The sequence below is a fragment of the Mustela nivalis genome (genome assembly GCF_964662115.1).
Source record: "Mustela nivalis genome assembly, chromosome: 14".
In the NCBI taxonomy this organism is placed as follows: domain Eukaryota; kingdom Metazoa; phylum Chordata; class Mammalia; order Carnivora; family Mustelidae; genus Mustela; species Mustela nivalis.
This window is the reverse complement of record NC_139033.1, coordinates 4,692,879-4,718,816: the sequence shown is the minus strand read 5'-3', so window position 1 is coordinate 4,718,816 and position 25,938 is coordinate 4,692,879. Positions and strand designations below refer to the sequence as shown.

At 43.3% G+C, this 25,938-nt stretch overlaps 1 protein-coding gene across 24 annotated transcripts in view; it reads right to left on the bottom strand.

Annotated features, from left to right (window-relative positions):
• The window catches only part of CIT (citron rho-interacting serine/threonine kinase), a 165,456-nt gene that overhangs the window by 23,732 nt on the left and 115,786 nt on the right, over nt 1–25,938 (bottom strand). For 7 of the 24 annotated variants that reach the window (XM_082699734.1, XM_082699737.1, XM_082699750.1 and 4 more), the window contains 9 exons: nt 24,582–24,635; nt 17,431–17,628; nt 16,757–16,950; nt 14,158–14,293; nt 11,706–11,810; nt 4,403–4,543; nt 3,628–3,735; nt 1,771–1,888; nt 1,328–1,492 (listed from right to left, as the gene is read on the bottom strand). In XM_082699734.1, coding sequence (XP_082555860.1) covers nt 1,328–1,492; nt 1,771–1,888; nt 3,628–3,735; nt 4,403–4,543; nt 11,706–11,810; nt 14,158–14,293; nt 16,757–16,950; nt 17,431–17,628; nt 24,582–24,635 — 1,219 coding nt within the window. Of the gene's footprint in view, nt 1–1,327; nt 1,493–1,770; nt 1,934–3,627; nt 3,736–4,402; nt 4,544–11,705; nt 11,811–14,157; nt 14,294–16,756; nt 16,978–17,430; nt 17,629–24,581; nt 24,636–25,938 lie in introns of all 24 variants that reach the window. The other 17 variants (XM_082699733.1, XM_082699736.1, XM_082699748.1 and 14 more) reach the window with 3 other exon arrangements.

Below are 25,938 nucleotides of genomic sequence, written 5' to 3'. Positions count from 1 at the left end.
CAAAGCTCAGGACCCAAATTTCTGAATCCAAATTCTGCACAGAACATGGCCTCCATCCTTGATCAGAAAACCCTAAGGAATAAATACACGCGCGCACTCTGGCCCGGTCAGTGTGTAGCACACGGGAAGCAGGAGCCTGGGACCCTCAGACCTTCGCCGGCTGCTGCTCTGCAGAGCCCAGGCAACAGACACCACGGCCAGACAGGTTTTCTTCCCCTGTGTTACCATCACCATCACGATGCGTTTAAGAGTAAAGCTCTTTGATTCAAAGTGTTACGGAAACATAGGAAATAAGACGGCATCATCGCTGGAGAGAAACCAATGTTGAAGAAAACCCACCAACACACCAAAATGCCATCGAGATTTGCCACTAACACCCGTTACACTGTGATACTGTGATGCCACCCTGAAGCTCTGCTCTATGATCTCCTGAGACCTTCCAAACCACCTTCCTTGGCCTTTTTTTTTTTTTTTTTTTAAAGCGAGGCAGTTTGCCACAGGCAGCGCCTCATTTGGGTGCGTCTGCAGTCTTAGGGGACACCTGCCTCGCCAGCCAGATCAGCTGAATCAACCCTGGTGATCAACAGGGTGACAGATGTCACAGCCAGATCGCCCTCACAATCTAACCTTTTTTTTTTTTAAAGTCCTTTTCCTCTCTAGGCGAACAGAGTACTTTTAAGTCCACAAAGAAAACTTCTTACACTGTTGGTAAGAATTTAAAATGGATCAAATCTCCGACACTCAACATGCAAATAATCTCTAACGCAAGGAGTCCTTTCCCCAGAGCTAACCCTGCGGCCGCAGCACCCGCAGAGGCGCAGGATTCCACTGCAGGGCGCTCCTGAGAGCGCCCACTGCAGACTGAGCAGGGGCTGGTCTAACGGGTGAGCCACGTACCCATGCCAGTGACTACCATGTAGTCCTCTCAGAGGACGAGGTCCAGGCACAGGCATTCATAAACAATCTAAGATAGGATTTTAAGTGAAACAAAGGTGTTTTGCAGGGTACAGCATAGAATGCTGTGATATTTACAATAGAAAAAAGGGCTGAGGAAAATATGCCTATTTTCTCATACTCTTTAAATATAATTATATAAGACACATGAATACCATGACATGTGCCTATGTGCACGAACTGTTGCAGGAAGAATGCACTGGTGGTCTCCAGCTCAGCGAACTGGCCTGGGACGGGGGAGAAGACAGACTTCTTACTCTTCAGCATTATCACCCTTAATATTATTACTTGTCACTTTCACGATATGTCTGCATTATCTTAGTCGACTAAAAACGATTTTCAGCGGAACTCCGGTGGCTCCTTGAGCACGTACCCTCTGGAGTGGACGACTCCTTTCTGCGGCTAGATGGTGGGGCCAGCAGGCTCATGGCACTGGGCTGGTGCTCGGGTGACCGCACGATGGCGGACATGGCGATCTGCTGCCTCGCGGTGGCTGGCGTAGATGGGTGTGGATGGTCTGTGGCCTTCCGGTGGGCAGCTGGAGAGAGACCAGTCCAATGTCTTTTGGTTAGCTGGGCCACCAAGAGGCCAAAACCAAGCGGACTGCCCCTGGGCTGTCTTTCGAGGACCCAAGACCAAAAGAACATGCATCATGCCGAACGGGCAATGCCGAGGACGCTGTGACTCGTTCAAACTTGGGACGTCTGGACTGAGAGCTTTCGGGCCACCAAGACAGATGCTGAACTAGTATGACCAATCTGCTTCAGGTGGGTCCTCTGCCTTTCCCCACAGACCCGGCATAGCGAGTGCCCCTACCTTCCTCCCGAGCAGACCGGAGCTCGATGCGGGTCTTCTGAAGGGCTTCCTCTAGCTCTGCGCAGCGAGCTTTCTCCTTCTCCAGAGCCACCTTCAGCTCATTGTACTGCAGAGGAACCTGTGTGGGCAAAGCAGGGTCCTCTTTCCGTCGACTAAATAAACCCTAGCAATGGAAACAGAGATATCTCCTAACTCCTGGAAACTGGCACTTGAAACTAGCTAAAGGAACTCTGACTCAAGAGGAGCAAACCACGAAAGCCAGGAGCATACTCACTGTAAGCGGATTTAGTAAAAATGGCATGTGAAGGGGGGAAAGGGGAGACTGAGCCACAGCCCATTCCAGCCGGCTGGAAAAAAATAGGGTTTCGCAAATTTTCAACAAGAGGGCTCAAGATGCTTGAACTGCCACCACCTCTTCCTTTAGCATTCCCAAGAAGGAGAGCCATTTCCTGAGTCTTTACCCTCAAAAAATGGAAGTGGAGGATGGAGTCAGGAGGGATGGTTCGGAAATCACTCTTGCTCCGCGTTTGTCTCATGATGCTTAGTTACAAGACACAGAGATGAGGGTTTAAAAAAAAAAATTTTTTTTTTTAAAAGGAGACCAAAAACCTGACTAGTAAAGTGACATCAAAACAAGGGGCCTACTCAAAAATTAAAAAAAAAAAAAACAATGCAAATGGAAAACACATACTGGACACGGAGGAAAAAAAAAAGGAAAACACAGGGAATAATGGGACTGAAAAAAAACCAGAAATCAATGGAAACACCCTAACTACAGCACATGACACAGTCAGATAACAATCGGCTGTTAAAATAAAAAAAGATTCAATATCATAAAAGAAGATTAAATATCGTCAGCATAACAAGCAGAAACACGGCAAAGAACATTCCTTCCCGGCAGCCCCCAGAGGAGGACACTGCTTCTGAAGGCTGTCCTCGCCCCTCATAGTGCAAACAGCACTGGCACCACAGGCCCCAACTGCCTACCCCAGCCCCCTTTCACGTAATCCAAGTCAGAGGGGGGCTGCCACTGCTCCTCTGGGGCAGGAATGCCTTTGGAAGCAAACTGCAAGCTCCTTAGAGACCTTTTCCAGCTGAGAACACCTAGCCAAACCTCCTGGGGTTGGGGGCAGGGGGGCTCGGTGGTTTAGGGAAGTATGTTTTGGGTGTAGTAAAAATCTTCCCAGGTGCATCTACATAGAACCCTGTCCACAATTGGATTTTTTTAAATTTTCTTTTTGGTCACAGTTTTTCATTTGTTTATCACAATTTTAAAGGGATGGAGCGGCCCTCAGTGGAGGGCCTAGCTATCTAGTCAGGCACTGTAGGCAAGTCACCTCAACTCCCTGGCTCCCGGTGTCACACAGGCCTTTGTCAATCAAAAGGACTGGGCTGGGTAATTTCGAGTCTTTTCTAGAGCCCTGTACCTGTGCCCTAAGAATCCTTCAACAGAACTGAGGACCCCCCTCTCTCTCTGTCAAATGCCGAATCCATGTCCTGTAATCTCTATAGTCCTGTACCTGTGACCTGCTAATCTTTCTGGAATCTTGTACAATGACCTCCATATAAACCTTTCTCTGTGCTGCCCACCCTCCCACATCCCAGCTGCTTAGGAAATCAGATACAGGCACTATAATTTTAAAGGCCATGAACACAGAGCAGTGTGTTACAGTCTTGATTAATGACATCCCTTCTGTAAGGACTGTTCTATCTCAAAACCTCTTTTCAACCCAGTATAAAACAAGAAAATGTGCGTTTTGTTTTCTTTGATGTTTCTCCAATTATCTATCACAGTGGTATCTAATGAATCACAATGGCTGAGCAAAAACTCTCCACTTTTCAAACATGAGGACCCACCTTTTTCTTCTTAGCGGGCTGGTCCATTTTGGCTTGCAGAAAGTCAATGAGTTTGGTTTGTTGAGAAATAGTACCTTCCATTTTCACCTTTTCGTGAGAATAGAGAACCTAAAAATTCATAAAAACAAAAATAAGCTCAGCCCTCGAAAGAAAGATGCTTTTAAATTTGGTACTTAAGGGGCGCCTGGGTGGCTCAGTGGGTTAAGCCCCTGCCTTCAGCTCAGGTCATGATCTCGGGGTCCTGGGATCAAGCCCCACTTCAGGCTCTCTGCTCAGTGGGGAGCCTGCTTCCCCTACCCACCCCGCTCTCTGCCTGCCTCTCTGCCTACTTGTGATCTCTCTGTCAAATAAATAAACTAAAACTTAAAAAAAATTAAAAAATAAAAATAAAAATAAATAAATTTGGCACTTTAAGAAAATATAAAAACTAAGTCACGAGGATACTAGCTTATGAAAATTCAACACAGACCACACTGGGCCAATATTTACTTACTCACTCCTTTTCTTATGGCCAAAAACAAAATTTAAAAAAGGACTGATAGATGGATATGCATACGGGGGAAAAAAAAAAGTCAGGGGTTAATATTAGAATCTCAGAGCTGGTATTACAGGTATGCTCTAACTTCTCTGAAGGTATGGAAATTTTCATAATGAAATGTGGGGAAAAACACGCAGTATAAAGAGATCACTCTGATCATTTCACCAGGTGGCTTTCGGCCATGACGCTTTGCATCCGCAGACAATTTCTAAGTAAATTCCCTCTGCCGGCTCTCACCTGAATGTTTTCTAGCTGGTATTCCAGATCACTCCTTTCCGTCTTCAGCAGATCCGCCCGGTCCAGAGCTTCTTGCAGCCCTTGAGTCAGACGGAAGATGTGGCTCTTCTGCATGTCCATCTGCTGCTGTAATTTGGCTTGCTAGTGGGGGGAAAGGCCAGAGTCTCGATACCACGGACAATATAACTCATGTCCCCACTGTTCTTGTCATCAAACTAATCGCAGGCTTGGCGCCAAATTTCGGCTTCTGAAATCATCTCGTTCCAGAATTGCCGACTGTTTTCTGTCCCCGACAGACGTGTGGCACAGTTAAAAAGAATGTGCCCCAAATCTTGGATGGCCAGCAAGTCACAGGATCCCCACTGTAAGAGGAAGACCAGGCCGCCGTGTCCGCCTTTCCATTCGGTTACAGTTAAGGACACGTGGCCCATCTGAGTTGACATCAAAGATGCTGTGAATTACTGCCATGACAGCTAAGCTCCAGTCTGCCTTAGCTTTGCTTTGTAAGGTCTCAGATGCTATTCTGAGAGATCGCTTTGTTCAGGCAGTGTGGATGTGCAAAGGGGAATCATGTCACCTCTCATTTTAAGGAGTACCTCCTCAGGGTGAGGGACCCCCAACCAGGACACAAATAGCCACAATCACAGGAGATGCTTCTGCAGTATGGGGAGGAAGAGGAAGAGCCCAGATTCAGCACAAGAATCAGTAAAAACCCAGGGGGCCGGTGGAGGCAGGGGGGATCACTTCAGCGTTTTGGAAATAGTTCTGTGCTGAAAATCTCTCCGATTTTTATAATGGAAGTCAACCAGAAAATAAGGCAGGCTATAAAGATGCTGGTTTTATGGCTCTCTTTCCTAAAATGCTTCTGTTTCTAAAAAAGCAGGAGAGAGCAGCTACCCTGATGAGACACCACCTGATGTCATCTGACCCTGGGGTGACAATCTAACCACTGTGTAGGTGGGCCTATTACCCCCTCCCGTGGTGGCCTAGAATCTCTGCAGACTCTAGGACAGAGCTCCCCAGGAGAGTAAACACGGCCATGGGCATTTTCCGACAGGCCACAGCAAATCTTCATGTCCTCAGCCGTAGAAGGCCAAAGGCCACCAACAACTTCAGACTTGGTGACCCTCTTCATTCCATTCGCTTCCTTCAACCTATGTTTTTTATTTCTCTTTCCATCTCTACTCCTCAATGGCCCTTCCTCTTGAGGGGAAGCGGATTCCTTGAGGCATCACAATGTGGTGGGATGAATGTGCGCTTTGGAATGCTACAGACGCTAGTATGAATGAGGACTCTAACATGTACCAGTCATAGGACCATAGGGCAACTCATATTGGCTCTAGAAGCCTTGGTGTCTTCATCTGAAAGTGGGTATAATGATCCCCCTCACCCTGGCGACTGGGCAATGTACTGAGCGCCAGTGCCCAGTGCCCAGTGTACCATAGATGCTAAAATCAAGGCATTTTAGTAGTCTTTCTCTCTTCCATTCCCTCCATCCGGTTCAGACTCCCCTCTCCCTACCCCACTGGCTTCCCTGTGCAGACCTCCTCCACCAGCCTCCCCTCATCAGTCCTCCATAAAGCAAGAGATACTGTCATCAACCAGAGACCACCTGGCCTATATACCAACCTGGAATTTCTGACTCAAACCACAGAAACTCCTAAAATATTGTGGGGGGGAGGGGAGCAGAGAAAACAGCTAAAATTACCTCTTAAAGGGAGCTATCAGTCCCCTACAGCGCAAGTGATTTCCGCAAATTACCCTCTTTAGTTTCTTCCCACTATTTTAGGACAACATTAATTACTAGGCAGGAAGCAGAGAAACAGGAGCTGGGGACAAGAATTGGTTTGGGGACAGCCGGGCCCAAAATATTTCTCTAGAACAAATGCATCAACTGTCCGTTAGCTTTCCAAGAAACAGGCTGCTTATTTACTATAATAAAAAACAAGTAAGAGTGGCAGGTTGGTGCTCAGCGGAACATTTTTTCAAAACCGTTTACCTGCTTCCCAGAGAGGAGCAAATGGGGGCTATTCCCGGGTCAGGGTCCGACCGGAAGGAGAGGCTTAGCTCTGTGCTTCCATCTGTCCGACAGCCTCACAAGGGGGACAGGAGACTGGCAGGACGCACGGAGGAGCTGGACCCCAGAACCAGAGCACCAGACAGCCCTGGTGGCTGAAAGGATGGATCAAAACCAACTAGAGAAAGTTCAAAAGGGCAGTATTTTTAAAAACACGGACTGATAGGGGAGCCGGGGTGGCTTCGTCAGTGGTGAAGCCTCTGCCTTCGGCTCAGGTCATGATCCCGGTGGCCTGGGATCCAGCCCGGTGTGTGTTGGGCTCCCTATTCAGTGGGGAGTCTGTTTCCCCCTCTGCCTCTGCTCCTCCCCGCCCTGCTCATGATCGCTCTCAAATAAATAAAATCTTAAAAAACAAAAAACCAAAAAAACAAAACATTGACTGATAAACATAGAATATAAAGATGTTTATTCAAAAAAAAACCCCAAACCTATGGGACAGTCAGTGGGTATCAATGATGCAACAAAGGTACCCAAAGAGCCCAGGGTAATTGGCAGAGGTTTACAGAGCTTGGAATGGAGCTGGAGATGTCCCACAGTACTCCATGTTGTTCAGACCATGTGGACTTCTAGAAAGTCTCTTTGGAAAGATAAATCTATCAGAAAAGAACATTTCAAACTTGGAGGGACTTGAAATGTTTCTCTTAGGAAAGGCAGGGCAGTCTGGAGTGGGAGAGCGACTTAGATATCTAAGTGACCATCACAGAGATAAAAGAAGTAGTTTTCTCATAGAACTGTCACATAGGAGCCAATTCATGGAAAGTATGCAGAAGGGCACCGGGCACATAGCAGTTGTTAAGGAAACATTATTTTTTAAATTATCCATTAAGTAATTTGATCACTAATCAGCATTAATCTCTTTATTTTGGTTGGAAATATCAGACTGCTCTATTTTCAAATGTTTCAATGAAATAGAACCAGTGGCTGAAAGTTACAAGCTTTAGTTCAAAATGAGACAGGACTTCCTGAGAATTAAATTTACTGGAAAAAGTGGGTTGGCATATCCAAAAACACTGTGCACTCAGGCCGAGGTCCAACCAGGTGCCCTGGTGGGGAATGTTGGGGAAGGGATTCTCTCTGCCTTAAACAGGTTAATTTGACCAGAATTAGCAAATGGATTTTCATCTTTGTCATTACTTCCGATGGACTGATAGCAGCTGTCAAGTGCCATGTGAAAAAAGGTTCTGAAGCCATTTGGGGCCCAAGAGGAAAGATTTAAAAGAAATGTCCATTAGCAAAATCTGCCAGGGGCAGGGATGAAGAGGACAATGGAACAAGGGCTGGAATTTGGGTTGCATGACATAAAAAAACTCTTCCCAATTCTGAGGCCGAGATTCTGGCCCCCTTTACAGGTCCCTGTACCTCATGAAGAGGATACTTGGGTTAAATGAAGAAAGAAAGAAAATTGAGCAAATACAAAATGGGAAGAGAGACAAACAAGAACAAACTGATGGCTACCAGAGGGGAGATGAGTGGGAGGATGGGAGAAATGGGGGATGGGGATTAAAGAGGACACTTATCAGATCTCTCTCTCTCTCTCTCTCTCTCTCTCACACACACACACACACACACACACACACACACACACATTCAACAATATCTCTTGATTTCAAGATGCGTTATAATCAGATGGTCTGGTAACAGAACAAGGAGAGACATGTAGATGACTCTATAACAAGAAAAGTTAACGAGGAGGGCACCTGGGTTAACCCATTGCCTTCGGCTCAGGTCATGATCCCTGAGTCCTGGGATTGAATCCCATATCGGGCTTCCCCTGCTCTGCAGGGAGCCTGCTTCTCCTCTCCCTCTGCCTCTCCCCCTGCTCGTGCTCTTTTTCTCTCTGTCAAATAAATAAAATCTTAAAAAAAAAAAAAAAAAAGAAAGAAAGAAAATTTAATGAGGAAAAGAATCTTTAACAAATGGTACTGGACTAACAGGATAATTCTATGGAAAACAGTGAACCTGTCCTCTCATACCATACATAAAAATTAACTCAAAATACTTCCCAGATCTCCATATGAAAGCTAAAACTATAAAACTTCTAGGAGTACAGAGAGAAGAAACTATCTTCAACTTTACGGTAAGCACAGATTTCTTAACTAGGACACAGAAAACAAACCATTTTTAAAAACTGATAAATCTGACTTCATAAAAATTAAGAACATTTGCACTTTGAAAGATACTGTTTTAAAAGACAAAGCAAGCTACAGACTGGGTGAAAGATTTACCATCCACATATCTGGCAGAGTTAGTATCAAAAAATCTTTGGGGTGCCTGGGTGACTCAGTGTGTTAAAGCCTCTGCCTTCGGCTCAGGTCATGATCCCAGGGTCCTGGGATCAAGCCCCACATCAGGTTCTTTGCTCCATGGGGAGCCTGCTTCCCCTCCTTCTCTCTCTGCCTGCCTCTCTGCCTACTTGTGATCTCTGTCTGTCAAATAAATAAATAAAATCTTTATAAAAAATAAATAAGGGGCACCCAGGTGGCTCAGTAGGTTAGAGCCTCTGCCCTCGGCTTGGGTCATGATCCCAGGGTCCTGGGATGGAGCCCCGCTATTGGCTCTCTGCTCGGCAGGGAGCCTGCTTCCTCTTCTCTCTCCGCCTGCCTCTCTGCCTACTTGTGATCTCTGTCTGCCAAATAAATAAATAAAATCTTTAAATAAATAAATAAATAAAAATCTTTAACAACTTTACTCAGAAGTAATTACCCAAAAGATCTGAACGTACACTTTCCAAAAGAAGATATATGAATGATAAAGACATGAAAAGATACTTATCATCTTTCATTATTTAAAAAATGCAAATTAAAACCACAATGTGATATTGTACTTGATACACTAGAAAGACTAAACAATGCCAAGCATTACAGTTTGGAACTGCTGTTGGGCATGCAAACTGAAACAACCACTTCGTTATCAACCTATACGTGGGATCCAGCAATGCTCCTTCTAGAGGAATGAAAACATATCTACACAAAGATTTGCCCACAAGTTTTCTCAGCAGATTTATGTATAATAACTAAACACTGGAAACTATTCAAAGAATCATCAACAGGGGAGCGGATAGATTATGGTATACCCATACAATGAATTACTGCTTAGTAATAAAAAGCAATGAACTGCTAGTGCATTCACCAACACAGACAAATCCCAAAAAACATGCTCAACTAAACCAAAGAATTGAAGAGCGCTTGGGTGGCTCAGTGAGTTAAGCGTCTGACTCTTGGTTTCAGCTCAGGTCATAAGCTCAGGGTCACAAAATGGAGCCCCAAGTTGGGCTCCAACCTCAATGGGGAGTCTGCTTGAGATTCTCTCTCTCCGTATCCCCTTGCCCCTACCCCACTCACACATACTCTCTTTCTAAAATAATCTTTAAAAATTAAAAAAAAAAAAAAGAATTCAGATACAAGGAGTATATATAGTATGACTCCACTTCTAGGAAATTCTAGAAAAGAAAAGCTATCAGTAGTGACAAAGATCAAGCAGATCTGTGGGTTTCTGGAGCCAGGGTGAGAAGGTATTGACTAGAAGAGGCATAGGGAAATTTTTGGATGATGAAAATGTTTTATATTTTCACTGTGTTGATGATTAATCAGGTGTCTCCACTTTAAAAAAAAAAAGTATCAAAAAAAAAAAAAAAAAAAGAACACTCAGTTTAAGCCCTTGGTCACATGGTTATAAAGTGCAGAGCAGGCCCAGGGGTCCTAGCCACATCCTGAACGATGAATATCATTCTTTGTTTCGTAATGGTTTCAACTGTCAGTGAAATCTGCTGCAAACTCAGTGTCAGCCAGATGTCTGTGCTCAAAACTCTATCTGCGAGGTACAGACTGGGAAGCTGGAAATGTTCTCGTGTCGTTTGGAAGTGAGAAGGAGGGGACTGAATCAGGATCCCAGCCTGCTATTCCAAGACTTGTCACTGAGTCACCATGTAACCTTGGACCAAAGTGTCGAGCTGTCAGAACCAATTCTCTTCCTTCGGAAGGAAAATAGGACCAGGCAACATCACTGATTATTTCTGTTCTGTTTCCAGCATGTGCCTAAGTGGGGGCGTTTGTCTACTCATTCCAGATAAAAGACCATCGTTCTTTACTTGGCCACCAGGTAGATCTTTAAATTTTTATGACAGCGTTCTTAACCCTGCCTTTGGTGAACTTCCCTGTGTGTATATGATTAATTTTGTTGTAAAATCTTTGTTGTGGTACAATATACATAAAATTTACCATTTTAACCATTTTTAAGTGGACAGTTGCTCAGCACCAAGGACATGTTCGGTGTTAGGCAACCGTCACCGTCATCCATCTCCAGAACTCTCCCAAACTCCCACCCATTTTTTTTACAGTCTCATTCTGTAAAATATTTCATACGCACCTGCGAAATTTTTACCACTTTTCAAAGTTAATAGCTTAGCAATGTTATTTCTATCAGCAGGGTCCTTTGGGAGGCATCATATAATAAAACCTCAAGTAACCAGAAAAGGCGACCTGGTTAACTGAACTATCAGGTTCACTATGGGCTAAAGAGAACACTCTTGGAGTCCTGTTTCTCATTAAATGTCTTTAGAAAGTATATTTGTCCTGGTTGGTCAGTTCTAATGAACAAAGCAGAATCATTAGTGATTCAATATATAAGGCAGGGCTTTGGCTGGGAGTGGGAAGTAGTCATCAACTTAAACAGAGACTTTCAGATTTCTGCTAAAAGGTCCAGGAAATAATACAAGGGATGGGTTCAGGAGCTTTCCATTCTATGTCTCAAACGCAGGGCCTAACTTTTTTTAACTGAATTAAATGGATGATCAAAAGTCTTCATGACATTTAGTACATAGCATAAATCTGGCCAAGTCCCTGCCCTGTGCATGAAGCCAATGTGCACAGATGTTTATTAGCCCGAAAACCAAATACACTTTAGATATTAACTCTAAAAGCACAATTTCACTCAGTATTCAGTCACCCGTCTATTTAACAAACTTCCATTTGGCACATACTCATTGGTGCTCAACATTCTTTTAAGCACCACGTGAGCAGATGCAAGTGACAAAGATCTTTTGGCCTTTGTGACACGTTCTTTGAACATGGTAAATGCCTTCAGAAAAGTATTACATGACCACTTTACTCTTTCTTGAAAACTCAAACTTCAAAACAATGATGTCTGATCTGGATCTGACCACTTAACACATCAATTTTCACCTTCAGAATTCCACTTGGCCCGGTTTCTCAGGTGTCACAGACTCACCTCTTCCAGAAGCCTCTGTTTGAGCTCCCGTTCAGTCTCCAGTTTCTGCTGTAAACTGCGGGCGTTCATTTCAAGCATGGCATGTTTCTTCTCCAGGTCATTGAGCTGGGCATTTGGAAAAATTGGCCATAATATTATATTTAGGAATGTCAATGCTGATGACTTTTGCAAATACCCCCAAATTTTCACATGTAAAGAATCAGGTTCTGAAAATCAGAGTATAAATATTGTTTTCTAGGAGTGCCTGGGTGGCTCAGTTGCTTGAGCGCCTGCCTTTGGCTCACGTCATGATCTCAGGGTCTTGGGATTGGGCCCCATGTTCAACAAGGAGTCTGCTTCTCCCTCTCCTGCTGCCTCTGCCCCTCCCCGACTCATGCTGATTCTCACATGCCCATGCTCTCTCTCTCTTGAATAGATAAAATCTTTCAAAAAATAAGTGAATGAATAAATAAATATTGTTTTCTAAAAGTATAACACAAAGGTCCATGTCACAGCTAAGCCTTATATGGGGATAGGGTTATTTCTAAGGCACGGGTCACATAAAGAGCTATGACAAGTTCTAAGACAAGGATGATCACTTTGACTGAAATTAATTAAGTAATCAAATGCTGAATGCTTACTATTTGCACAGCATGATATCAGGGCTCTTAGGGATGAAAAAATGGACAAACTCTCTTAAGAATCTTACATAAAGTCCAAAGGCAGAGAGCAGCCCATAACTAGACATGTACACAAAAAAGGATTGCTTTGTCATGTAATATTTTTGATAAAAGGGGTATGGAGAAGAGAAAGTCTTCCTGAATTACCAGTTGTCTAGAAGAGATTACATCAATGTCTGGAGTCCAGTTTGTTTTTTATTTAAAGTGAGTTCTGCACCCAGCGTGGAGCCCAACTTGGGGCCTGAACTTACAACTCTGAGATCAAGACCTAAGCTGAGATCAAGAGCTGGACACTTAACCGAATGAGCTACCCAGGCGCCCCAATATCTGGAATCTTAAAGGATGGGCAGAACTTTGCTATGGATACTCTAAGAACAATCCAATAGAAAAAATATTCAAGTTCAATCACAAAAGTGTCCCTTTACCTCTAAATAATATACTAATTTCGTAACGGGTTAAAAAAGAAAAAAGTAAGCCAGTATCAAGGAACTCCAGAGTGTTCCTGAGTGGCAAGCTGTAGCCTTGAATCCAATAATTTTATTTCTGTGAAATTTTATTTTTGTAAGAAAATAATCATGGGTATCCATAAAGATTTATAACACCACAACAGAAAATTGAAAGAAGCTCAAAGTTCCAACACAAGTAGAATGATTAAATGATTAAATAGATATTTCCGTGTTGTTGAGGTTTTTTTTAGAACTACACATTCAAAACACTCATCAGTCAGTAACTGAGGAAAAGCCCCTAGTTCTATGGTGTTTTCTTTTTGAAGCTATAAATTTGTTTACATAATAAGAATCTATATTTATTCTGATAGATCAGTGGTGGATTGCCAGTCATCTTTTCCTTTATTTCTCTCAGGTTTCTAGATCTGTCACAATGACCCCAAATAGTTACTTTTAAAATCATGAAATAACAAAGAGTTACACAAAATACGAAATTCAGATTCTTGCTTTATTTTATGCGTGTGTTTGTGAAAAAGCATGTGTGTGTGTAAGCCTGGGTCTATACATGAAATTTCTTTGATCTGCATTCTTGTTATCGGGAACACTGGAGCATCTATTTGAAATCTCTTTCAAGACTTAGATAAACCTCCAGAACACGGCACGTGCCTATTTCCAAAGTAGAATACTGAGGACTCACATGGCCATCAGGACTCACCCTGGCCTCGGAACAGAGAGAGGCCAGGCTGCCCACTGTGGCAGCAACGGAAGGAGCATTAGTCCTTGCCACTGAGCACTTCCCAAGAACGCTCAACATTAAGGCCTGCGACCAACCCAGAGATTAAATCTCAAATCAGGTGCCAGAAAATGAGAAAGCAGTGTGGCCAGATCAGAATCCAGACCTCAGGGGCCCGGATAGTCACCTACAGACTGTGACACACCAGTCCCCACCACGCCTCCCACACTCTCGCCAACCCAGGAGGCCCATATGGAGCCTGACCCTGCGATTTGACAGGACAGAGTAAATGTGCATTCGTGAAATATGCAGACCGTGGATTGCACCTGTCCATGGGTCAACTATGCCTTCTAAAAGAGGGAGTTAGAGGCAACTGGGTGGCTCAGTGGGTTAAAGCCTCTGCCTTCAGCTCAGGTCATGATCCCAGGGTCCTGGGATCGAGCCCCATGTCGGGCTCCCTGCTCAGCAGGAGTCTGCTTCCTCCTCTCTCTCTGCCTGTCTCTCTGTCTCCTTGTGATCTCTGTCAAATAAATAAATAAAATCTTTAAAAAATAAAAAATAAATAAATATAAGATGGAGATGCCCTCCTAAAAGCAGAAGGGATGGGCGCTGACCTTGTCGGAGAGGCTCTCAGCCTTCAGCTTCTGCTCCTTGAGGGCCTGCTGCAGAGCGAGGATCTCAGCCTTGTGCTCCTTCACGGCCAGCTCCACCACCTGGCGGGACTCGGTGATCCGCTGGTCGGCCCGCGCCCTGCCAGGAGAGCACAGGCCCATTTCAGAAGCCCCCCAGTCACCAGTCCAGAAGGAGGAAGTGAGCCCATCTCTGATCTCGATAAGCAACCGAACAGGTTACCGGCTGGAGAGAGGCCCAACCCAGATTCTCAGTTCCAAATTATGACTTACTTTCTGACTGCTTACAGAGCGAAGATTTGACCCACTTTAGACCTTGGGTAAAAATACTCTTAATAGTTAAAGTTCCTATGAGTACTCACTTGGAAAGGCTGAAGGGGAAAAGGCAATTTTCCAAAAACAACTGGACTGAATGGGATGTCGCTAGACTGTCAGAACCTCCCCTGGGAGCAGAAATGGAACGAGGTCCTCCGAGGAACCACAGGAAAACTCAATCAAAGAAACGTTTCCTCTCCTTAAAGTCTAAGCAATAAGTTATATGTTTGGGGTGCTCATTAGGAAACTGAAACTCGAATCTGATGAACGTATCTATAAATAAGGTTAGAAAATAGAAAAAAACAAGAACTAAGCTAGAAGAATTGCTGCCGTTCCCCATTTAAGTGTTGTGTTTTGGTCCTTCCATACCTGGGCTTATACAGTCTCCTGTACTGGCCTGCGCTCTCCTCCCCTACCTCCCCTACCTCCCCTCCCCTGCAAACCCAAATCTTACTCAGCCTTCAAGGATGAACTCAAAAGACCACATTCTCCCTAAAACCTTGCTCAACTTCTCCTCTTGCAAGGAAGCTCTCCTTGTTCTAGATCCAAAGCATAAACGTACTCCTCTCCTGGCACACCCCACTCTCTATTTGAGGTGGTAAATACCCGAATGCATAATTCATCTTCTCCATGAGACTTGCCTCTTGAGCAGAAGAATTAAGAATTATATTTTACTCATCTCGGTATCCCACGTAACACCAAAATAGAGGGGCGGGAGGGTGGGGGGAGAGAAGAAAAGCCAAGATCTTTCACAACTGTCCCTGAAAGTACACATGAAATGTCTTCCTAAGCACAGCCCATAATTATACCTTCCATGTGGAGTTGCGTGTTTCTTGATGCTGAAGTCAGCTTCCGACCCTCAAATTGGTCTCTGCAGCACGGAGAGGAGCTGCACTTGAGGGCAGAAGGGATGGGGTCTGCGTGAAAGCGACTGGAATATACCATGAAGGCTCCGGGGAAAGAGGAACAGGAGGTCTTAAACCCGCAGGCCGTCACCTGGGCAAATACCGCGCGGGAGGATATCCAAAATATGAGTAGGTCTACCGGTGTCTCTCGAAGTGGAAGGAGTCTCATCTTTTGCCTCCAATCTTTTCTAGTGTAAGTGACTTAGCACACATTAAACATCCAACACATTTGGCTGAGTCTACCGTACTGTGGTCAAGTCGATGTGGGAAATGCCAAAATGAGTCCAATGCTATCCAACTAAATGTTTTGTGAGAGATGTTTCCAGGCATAGTTTATCTCGGTTAAGGAGATCAGAGGATCCCAGGAAGGTCAGTCTCAGAGGAAGGTGATATGAGTGAGGTTAAGAGGGAAGGATACAATTCATTTGTGCACACATGGAAGTCATGAGCTAACTCCTGCGTGCACAGTGGAAAATGAGACCTATTCTTCAAGACCATTTATTTCTATCTGCTGGTAAACTGTCATAATAGACCCATTTTGTTAGAACCAAACACTCTGCAGCTGTAAAGCTGTCATAACCAATCTTCCCGTCGGCCATGTCTGCAGTGTGAAAGGCACCCCCCAGGGGTAGGAAGTATGTGACCAGCACTATCATGGCCCCAGTAGGAAGAGGATTCTGACTCGAAATGAAAATGGGAAAGCAGAGGAAAGATCCTGCTTGAACTTATTATTTCCTACTACGAAAGAAAAAAGCTCAACTGTTCTTGTAGAGAAGTTGTTCTTAACCAAGGTTAATGCTGCCCCCTTGGGACATCGGACAATGTCTGGAGACATATTTGGTGCCACACTGTGAGGAAGGGGTTGTTACTGTTATCTGGTGGGTAAAAGCAGGGATGAGGCTCACATTTTTACGAGGCACACGGCGGCCCTCACAATAAGGGATTATCTAGCCCAAACCATCAGTAGTGATGAGGTTGAGAAACCCTGGTCTAGACAGGTGACTAGCTTTACACAGGACCGGGTTTAGAATGGAGATGGTCTTGCTACATGGTCACAATGATAACAAACGCAAGATAAGAGTTTCTGCTAAGGAAGCACTGAGCTATTTGCCCTGCTGACTCCCAGGCCTCCACATGGGGTAAAAGGACACCAGCTTTCAACATAGAATCCAAGGGACACTGGCCATACTTCCAACTAGGATGACGACCCACCGTGGTTTGCCCAAGAGTCTCCCAGCTTTAGCACTGAAAGTCTTGTATGCTAGAAACTTCTCTCAGTCCTGGGCAAGCTGGGACTCTTGGTCACCCTGTTCCTAATGCTCAGGTGATCCCACAAATGGCTTTCTACAAATAGGTAGTCCCACCTGCTTTGCTTTTCGGTGTCCAGCATCCTCTGTAACTCTCGAACCCGACACTCAAACTGGGACTTCTCGTCACCAAGGACGCTCCTCCACGCCTCCCACTGCCGCTCTTTTTCCAGCAGCTCATCGTTCAGAGCTTCCAGGTCCATGACCTGTTCTTCCAGCATCGTGCAAGTGGTCTTCAGAGCCTCCATCGTCTGCAAATCAGTACCACTGAGTTGTGCCTTGTATCAAATGAGGATTTCCTGGATGTTACTTTTGTTGGATCAGTGTCAGCAAAGTACAAGTTTCTAACTACAGTCTGAAACACAGTTTCTATAGACCCAGGGGACCAGACAGGATTGGATAAAGGGCCATTTCTGCCACCATCTTGAAGAAAGAACCCAAAGCAAGCCAAGGGGGAAGAGACTATGCTTAAAAGTAAAGGGACTCGCACTAGGCTCCCAGAACATTCTATTTTATTTTTACTTTTTTAAAAATCCAAATGAAGAGGACAACACACTTCTAAAAGCTACTTTTTCCAAACCCCCAAGCCCTCAAAACAGACATGGTGATGAAAAAGAGCCCATTTAATAGACAAGGCTCAGTCTCGGATGCCTTGGGAGAGGTATACCAGGTGCCCGCTCTAACAGGATCCAAGTGTGCCAGGGATCCCTGACACTGCTCACTGCCCTTACTTGCTTCTGGCTGGTGAGCTGCATCTCCCTCTCCGTGATCTCACGGCGAAGATGATCCACTTCGCTACGGAGCTGTGCTATCTCATCGTTGGCGCCGGAAGCCTCGTCGAGTTGTTTGGACAAGTAGAAATTTTGGTTGTTGAGCTCAGCATTGTCCTCGGTGAGCTGGTTTAGCTGTTCCTCCAGGTCTGTGATTACCTAAAGAGGAAAGGAACCCAGTTCTGCATCGAGCAAGTCCATTTGAAATGGGAACTGCTACTAGAGCCATTGATTTTAGAACCTACGTGACACTAGCAATGCACGTGCCACTTCCGTTGGCTCAGCCAACCCCAGCTGCCAAAGCCGAGCTCCCATGCCCGCCCACTTAGCACTACCACACATATGCTGTGGCGGAAAAAGAAAAGTCTCTGATTCTTTCTCACTCAGGAACCATCTGGAAGACATGGCAAAAGCAGATCAGTCAAAAGTGACTGTCATATGGAAGTGGCAACTTGAAATGAGATCAAGGTAATGGACAATAATATAATGTGGAAAATGCAAGCCAAGGACAGGCGTCTAAGAGAGTAGCATCGCAATCAGCTAATTAAACAGACGGCACCATCCACAGGACATTAGAACCGGAGATAGTCTTAGAAAGCAAAATGAAGTTCTTATCGAGGAGGACTGACTGAGAAGGACACTGAGAGTTATTTTAATACCTCGGCAATAAATTTAATTTCATGCAACAAAAGGGAAAAATTTAAAGGAAGCTCAGAATAATCCTGAAAACATTGTACCATGGCATCACTTTAATGGTTTTTATTATACAGTTAGCTATCAAAAAATGGGAAGGCATGTATATGAAATTGTCATTTTATTGAGAGATTTAATCTGGCTTTGCTAAATTATTTCCCTGCTCAATGGCAGAATGACTTTGATTTCAGTGCATTTAGCTTCCCTATTCTCTTTTCCAAGGTTCAGTATCAGACTTGCAGAGAGCTATTGTATGTAAGATTTTCGAAGTTTAAGGGCAATTTTCTAATAATAGTTGGAATGAGGCACACAGGCAGTAAATTAAATTTTATGTAACAAAAAGAAGTAAATTAAAAGGAAATGCCTTGAAGCCTACAGTTTATTAATTGTTTCCAATTTCCAAACCTAGAGTATACTTAGTTTAAGAAGTGTTGCCACTCTTTCCATGACTAATTCCCTATTTTAACCCCCTTTGATTATCAATTTTTAAAAAATCTTCCCAGGCACATAGAATTAAAGAGCATCAATTAAGGACACTTGTGCAATGTGGTTCAGAAAACAGAGCTTTTCATTTTGTTAACTGAGCTGATAAGCTTTTAATGTAGTTAAGTCGTCTAGGAATCTGTATTTTAATGTTAAAAGCCCTGTTAACTCCTAATGTATTGGTTTGAGGTGCACCCTTGATTACAAGATGGGGAATGAAGGTTATCTGGTTGGGTCCTTGGCTAGGACTCCTTCTTTATCATGGAAAATGGGGGAGAAAAACTCTAAGTTTGTCATTCCTAGTGGGTAGCTATGGCTCAAAGGGATCCTTGGATCACCCTTTGGGTGACATGGTTAAATCTCCTAAAAGCAGAAACAAGGAATAAACGATGCCCGATAGTTCAACTGGTCTCCATCTTATATGTAATAAAGCCATTCCTTAAGATCGTTTCCATGCTGGACTGTAAATGCCTCCATTTAACTATTATGCTTCCTTCTAATGTCCCTGCCTGTCCCCGACCAAAAAAAACAGAGGCAAGCTGGCCTTGGAGCTTGGAGTCTGAAGCCCTAAATCCTGAACTTTGCAGGGCTGGGGTCTTCATTTGTGGTATGGAGGTAAATACTGTATTTACTACCTCCTCTGTTTCTTTCTTTCTTTCTTTCTTTCTTTCTTTCTTTCTTTCTTTCTTTCTTTCTTTCTTTTTTTTAATGTTTTGAATGTTCTTTCATACTGCTCTACCTTAATGTAGACTGTGGAATACAAGGATACAAGAGATAAAAAATTAATGACCAAGACAATGTTTCATTTTAAAAATTATCATGGTGCCTCTTGCAGAGCAAAGAGACTACAGAAAATCTGCTCACATAATACACATGTGGCCAAAACAATTTACTCGCCACTCGAAGATATACCTGAGCCTTTGGGTTCTCACTCCCATTTCTCTGATTTATGGGGGGAAAAAATTGCAATTTATTATTAGCCCATTTCTGCTAACTCTTCTCCCTTCAAAACAGATTATAATGTGCTAAGGAAGAAATGCTTGAAAAGCTCAATGATGTGCCAAGATTATGATTCTCACTTCATCTGCGATGGGCCCACTGGAGTGGGAGGCATCCTTCTAGTCCCCTATTGTCATCCAGTTCTCAAGGGGTCTCACATCTCTGATTTCTACTTACAGTCTGTGGCTGTTGGTTCTATATTCTACCCTCTCTATTTTGCCTGTTTGTCAAGAGGAGGCTTACGTGTTTGTGTGAAGCACCCAAACACTCATTAAAGCATTTTAACTCATCCAGACTTCTTATATATTCCTTCTGCCCAAGCCATAATATGCTTAGCTTGTGATACTATTTTGAGGTGTTGGCGTTGGGGTATTAAGTATTAGCATTAGACACCCCCACACCCATCCACACACACACATTATTGGGTTTACAGATATTGAACTGACTTGGGACACAGGCAGAAAATTAATGGTCTCCACAATTCAAAAAAAATTTTTTAAGTATTATGATAGGCAATCTGTGATGCTGAACCAGGGAATGTGCAAGGAGAATTCTTAGGTCTCCCATGTGTCCGTGGGTGTATCCTCACTACCTCAAGGGCAAATGATACGTTCATTCTATTATGAGTTTGTTAACCTTCTAAGCCTAAGGATACAGGGTAAAGAAGAGAAACTGGAAGGCTGACTCCATCTTAGCAGTGAGAAGAGGAGGGAGACAGCTTCCTAATGCAGGGCCAACAGAGCGCTCTTCTATGCTGCTTCTGCAGATAAGAGATGGTGATGCAGTTCTAAGAGGAAATAAGGATATCAAAACTGATCTACTGTCAGTGTCCAAAAAAGAGAGACAGAGAGAGAGGGAGATCTATTTGGGGCTATATGCTGCTTTTCAAGGAAACCTGACAGTTCTGAGCAAGAACTCCACCTCTCACACCTGACGGGAAGACCAGCAGAGAGAAGGTTACCAGGTAAATGTTCAGTAGCACTCTGGGGGGTAAAGAAATCAGCCAGATGTGGAGCATCAGGCTAAAAAGACACAGGGCTGAAGTCCTACCGGAATGTCTGGTTCCTTCTTGAAGGCAGCTATTTGCATATTATTTATTTTTAATCTTATAGCTGACAGATTGATTCATAATTAAAACTGTGTCATATGTTTGCCCACCAACTCCCCTCCAAAACAGACTTAGGTAGGGCTTTAGGTGCCAGATTGGATCAAATCCTTTTTTTACATCTCGTCAAAATATAGAAATGGTCTGAGCTGGAAAATCTTACTGCTCATGAGCTTTTTAAAAGCTGCTAACTGGAAGCTCCTATCGTTGAGTTATTACAGGAGTTCCCACCAGCGACAAAGATGACGTCTCTGGGCAGGGACAATCTCAGATTGAGCCAGTAAGAAAGAAACACCCATCAAGCCCTCAGAAGTGTCTTTAAGGGCCTTTGAAGTTGAAAAACTGTAACAGGGGTCTCTTTTGCTGCCAAATGCTGTCCTAAAGCAGTGGTTTTCAAACTTTTTAAAGGGGCAGACCATTTCCTAAACAAAAGAATATGTTGTAAACCCAATATAATAAAATATTAATAGTAACCCATACTTTTTAGCACTTTCTATGGACCAGACCCTGTGTAATCACTTGGATGCTTCATCTAATTCTTGCAGGACGCCCATGATGTAGGCATTAGCACCAAACTTCTGATTCTGTGAATTAGTGTCTCCTAAGTTTTACTGTTTCTGAAATGTGAACATATATTGGAACAAAGCAGCTGTGTCTCTGCCCTCACCAAATCCCTATAGAGTAGATGCATAAATGAATTATGCATCTAATAATTGATGATATATTGGAATGGGGAATACACAATGTCAGGCCATTTTACAGGTGAACAGATGGAGGTGTGGATATTTAACATTACAGAGGTTACAAAGAGGCCAATTTCGAATCAGAACTCAATCTGACTCCAGAGTGCATGGCTGGACCACAAGCAACCCAGCAGCTCTAGCTGAAGTATTGGGTGGGGGGTCACTGTTTTGGGTTCTCCCTTCCACTGGGAGAGGTCCCAAGTCTTCTCCACAGAATGCCAGAAGTAAGTAAAACAAGGATTAGAGGTCACCACTCCCCCCTCAAAAAAGCAAATGTGAGGGATCAAGAGAATATAAAAGTTACATAAGAAAATAACTAAATTCTCTCACATACTGGCATATTCTATTAAAAAACAAACCTCTAATTTTTAAAATCTGGGGGAGGGAGGATTACCAAGAGGCAGATGGAAACATTTGAGAGTAACAGATATGTTCATTATTTTGATTGTCTTACTGGTTTCACAACTGTGTACACATTTCAAAACTCTTGAAGTTACTCTACTTCAAGTATAACCTCAATAAAGCTATAAAAATGTTTCTTAAAAAAGCTCTTATGAAAATGAGGCATTCTCTCTCTCACACACACACACACACACACACACACTCGGAATATTACTCAGCCATGTAAAAAGGATGAGATTGTGCCATTTGTGACAACATGGATTGACCTCGAGGGTATTATGCTAAGCGAAGTAAGTCAGACAGAGATAGACAAGTACCACATGATTTCACTTACATGTGGAATCTAAAAAACAAAACAAATGAACAAACGAACAAACCAATAGCAGAAGCAGACCCACAAATACAGAAAACTGATGGTTGCCAGAAAGGGGAGGGGGGTGGAGGGATGGGTAAAATAGGCAAAAGGGAATGGAAGATACAGACTTCCAGTTCTGGGATGATTAAGTTGCAGGGATGAGAAGTACAGCATAGGGAATATAGTCAATGGGATTATCACAGCATCGTACGGTGACAGATGGTAACTATACTTGTGGTGAGCCTAGCATAATACATAGAGTTGTTGAATCACTATGTTATACACCAAAAACTAATGTAATATTGTGTATCAACTATACTTCAATTAAAAAAAAAACTGTTATGCCAAAAGACTAAAAAAAGAGAAAACTCCAGATGAAGGATTAACGATGTACACATTTAAAACGTATCCAAGTTTATATTAGGAAAAAATAGTAATATAAAAAAAATCACGGTCATAAAATGAACTATGTTTTATTCAGTGATCATTTATGAGCATGTAAGTAATATAAGCAAATAACTTGTGCATTAAGAAAAAAAAAGAAATGGAGACAGTAAGATACTGAAAAAGTGGGGGCCCAAGAGTATAGAAACAGAACACATCAGCTTCTCAAGGAAGAGAGGCAGAATGGAGGAAACTGGGAGACACTTGTAAGGCGGGCCTACCACTGAGGCAGCCATTGGCACCGGGAAATACTGACCAAAAATCCATCTGCCGGGTACCTGCTAGAGTCAAACAGAGCATATCTCGTGACCTACTAGCTGCCCCACTCTTGGGTATATCCTCATCAGAAACAGGTGCTTGTGGCCACCAAAGGACTCATGCAATGATGCTTCCTGACAGCTGTGTTCCTTACGGCAGCAATTTGAATCCCACCAGCAGTAGAACTGATAAATAAACTCCAGTTCTATGTGTCTGGGGCAACACTACATCATAATTAATGAAAAGAAACAGATTCTTGACAGACTCCACCACATGGACAAACGCCACAGATAACTCAAGTCAAAAAAAGCTAAGTCCAAGAAAACATACCCTCCATGACGCCATTTGTCTGAAGTTCAAGAACAGGCCAAACTGATCTCTAGTATCAGAGGTCAGAACTGTGGTCACCTTTGGGCAAAGGATGCTGATAAGAAGGGGACATGAAAATGTTCTGGATCTTGACCTATGTGGTGGCTACGCAGTTGTCTATATGGTGTAAGAACTTCATTGAACTGTACCCATAAGATTAGTGTACTTTATGCATTTTACAGTGTGGATTTTGTAACTAAACTAAGGGGGGAAATCATACACTCTTAAGACTTAATGTCCCGGGACGCCTGGGTGGCTCAGTTGGTTAAGCAGCTGCCTTCGGCTCAGATCATGATCCCAGCGTCCCAGGATTGAGTCCCACATCGGGCTCCTTGCTCGGCAGGGAGCCTGCTTCTCCCTCTGCCTCTGCCTGCCATTCTGTCTGCCTGTGCTCGCTCTCCCCACCCCCTCTCTGATAAATAAATAAAATCTTTAAAAAAAAAAAAAAAGACTTAATGTCCCATTTATAAGAGGTGAAGAGGAAAGAAAGAGTTCATTACAAGACAATAAAAGATTTATGTGGGGAGTATGGTGGGGTTGTTTCTGGAAATTCACAGATACAAATAACACAAATGGAGACAAGTTCACTGAGGACTAAGGAGGTAATAAAGCCATGAAAGTACCAAAGAAAGGAGGTGGAACCATGAATAGGATAACAACCTGTCTTCTGAAAGGGGGCCTATTTCAGTCCTTTGTTCTAATGGGAAACAGAGTGAGCTTCTGCTGACCCTACCCCATCATATAACCTGTGTATGATGCTTCTCCATTCACAGAATTTAATTCTCTCCATGTAAATGACATCTCCCAAAGAGCCACAGAGTTTCATTTTGCCCAATAGGAAGTTAAAATTTCTAAGTCCACAGAACTTCTCCAGCAGCAGGCTGGAGAAGCCTTGCGAGGCAACCACTCCCAGCGTCTGCACAGTGTCTGGGACCAGCCTTAGAACCTTCTACACTGGGGCGGAGGAGGGAGCTGCCTTGGGACTTTTGTTGCAGCTACTGAAGCCTATGCAATGAGAACCATTTCCACCTTTTCAACCATCCTTCCCCAAACATAAAGAATGGTTTCAAATTTTTTAAACTGGCAGGAACCCAAGAAACTGGCATTAGCTGGGGCTCAGGAACTCCAAATCAGTTTGACCCCATTACGTGCTTCAGGCTGAGAGTCTGTAAGAGTCAATTGATGTTATAAGAAATGCTCGCTCTTCCCTCTTGGTTTTTAGTCTCGTGTTATTTTAATCACCTTTAGATTTAATACTTACAGTACAGCTGTTACGAAGGGCATCAAATTTGCGTTGGATTTCATCTCTATGTGCCTAAAAGGTAAGGAGTCGATTAGAAATTTTTCATAGTGTAGGATACAATTCTACATGCTTGGGTTTTATAAAGAAAAGAGCAATTTACCTAGAAAGACAAGAAGGTTGTTGCAGCTGCCCAAACATCTGGTTTTCAAAGAACTAATTAATTAAGTCATGTCCAACATCAGAAATTAAAGTTACAGGAATATATGATGTTGTGTCGATAACACTTGACTACTTAGAGCACACATGCATGCCCTGTACAAATATCTTAACATTCATATTAATGCCCAGGGGCTTTGTAAAAAAAAGAAGAAATTCAAGGAGTTAGTTTTTACTCTTGTTTCTTTGTTTATTCCCCATTCTTAACCTTTCCCTCTTCCTTCCAGTTGGCCCCTCCCTAGCCTACTCCTTGAGAGACACACACATGCATGCAGACAAACACACACACACACACAGGACAAGAGCCAAGACAAACAGGGACTTTTTTGTTGTTAATCAAAAGCTGCTGAGATTCAGAAATCTGACATTGACCTTCAAGTAAGAAGAAGGCCTTCTCCAAAGCAAAGCTGCTCTGAAACAGCAGCATTTCAGAATGTTCAGCTGACATTCAAGGACTTTCTGAGTGCACCTGATAGGCCAGACCCTGTGGTGCCATACAGCATAGGTGGAATTACCATCATTCACTGGGGAATGAAAGAAAGTTAACAAGCACATGATTACAAACAGTGACAAATGCTATGAAAGAAACAAACAAGGTACAAGAGAAAAGGAAAAGAGGGATGGAAAGGACCTTATGGGTAATCAAGGAGGGCTTCTCTGAAGAGGTGACATACTGACACCCATAATATGATGAGGAGCCAGCCATACAAAGAACAGGAAAAGGCAGAGGGCAAATATCTTAAAGCAAGAAAGGGTTTCATAATTCGCTTAAAAAAAAAAAAAAAGAAAGGTCTGAATGGCTACAGCAGAGCTTTCAAACTTCAAGCTATGACCCAAGGGCAAACATGACAAATGGTTTTTTTTTTTCTTTTTTGTTTTGTTTTGGTTTAGTCAATGAAATGGAATAAACACAACAGAACAGAAAACAGTGGGATGCAGATGTGCCCTGGATAGTGAAGTATTGTTATAGGAAACTTTTATTTCAAATACCATAATTCATCAGATTTAGGATGCTGTCAACTATAAGCCATGGCAATTTTATGTGACATTAAGTAAAAGGTGCTGTTGACTAAACTGTGACATTAAGTAAAACAAGGTGCTGTTGACCAAACTATGACATGTCCACATGTTTTTATGTCCACATGACTAAAGAGTCATA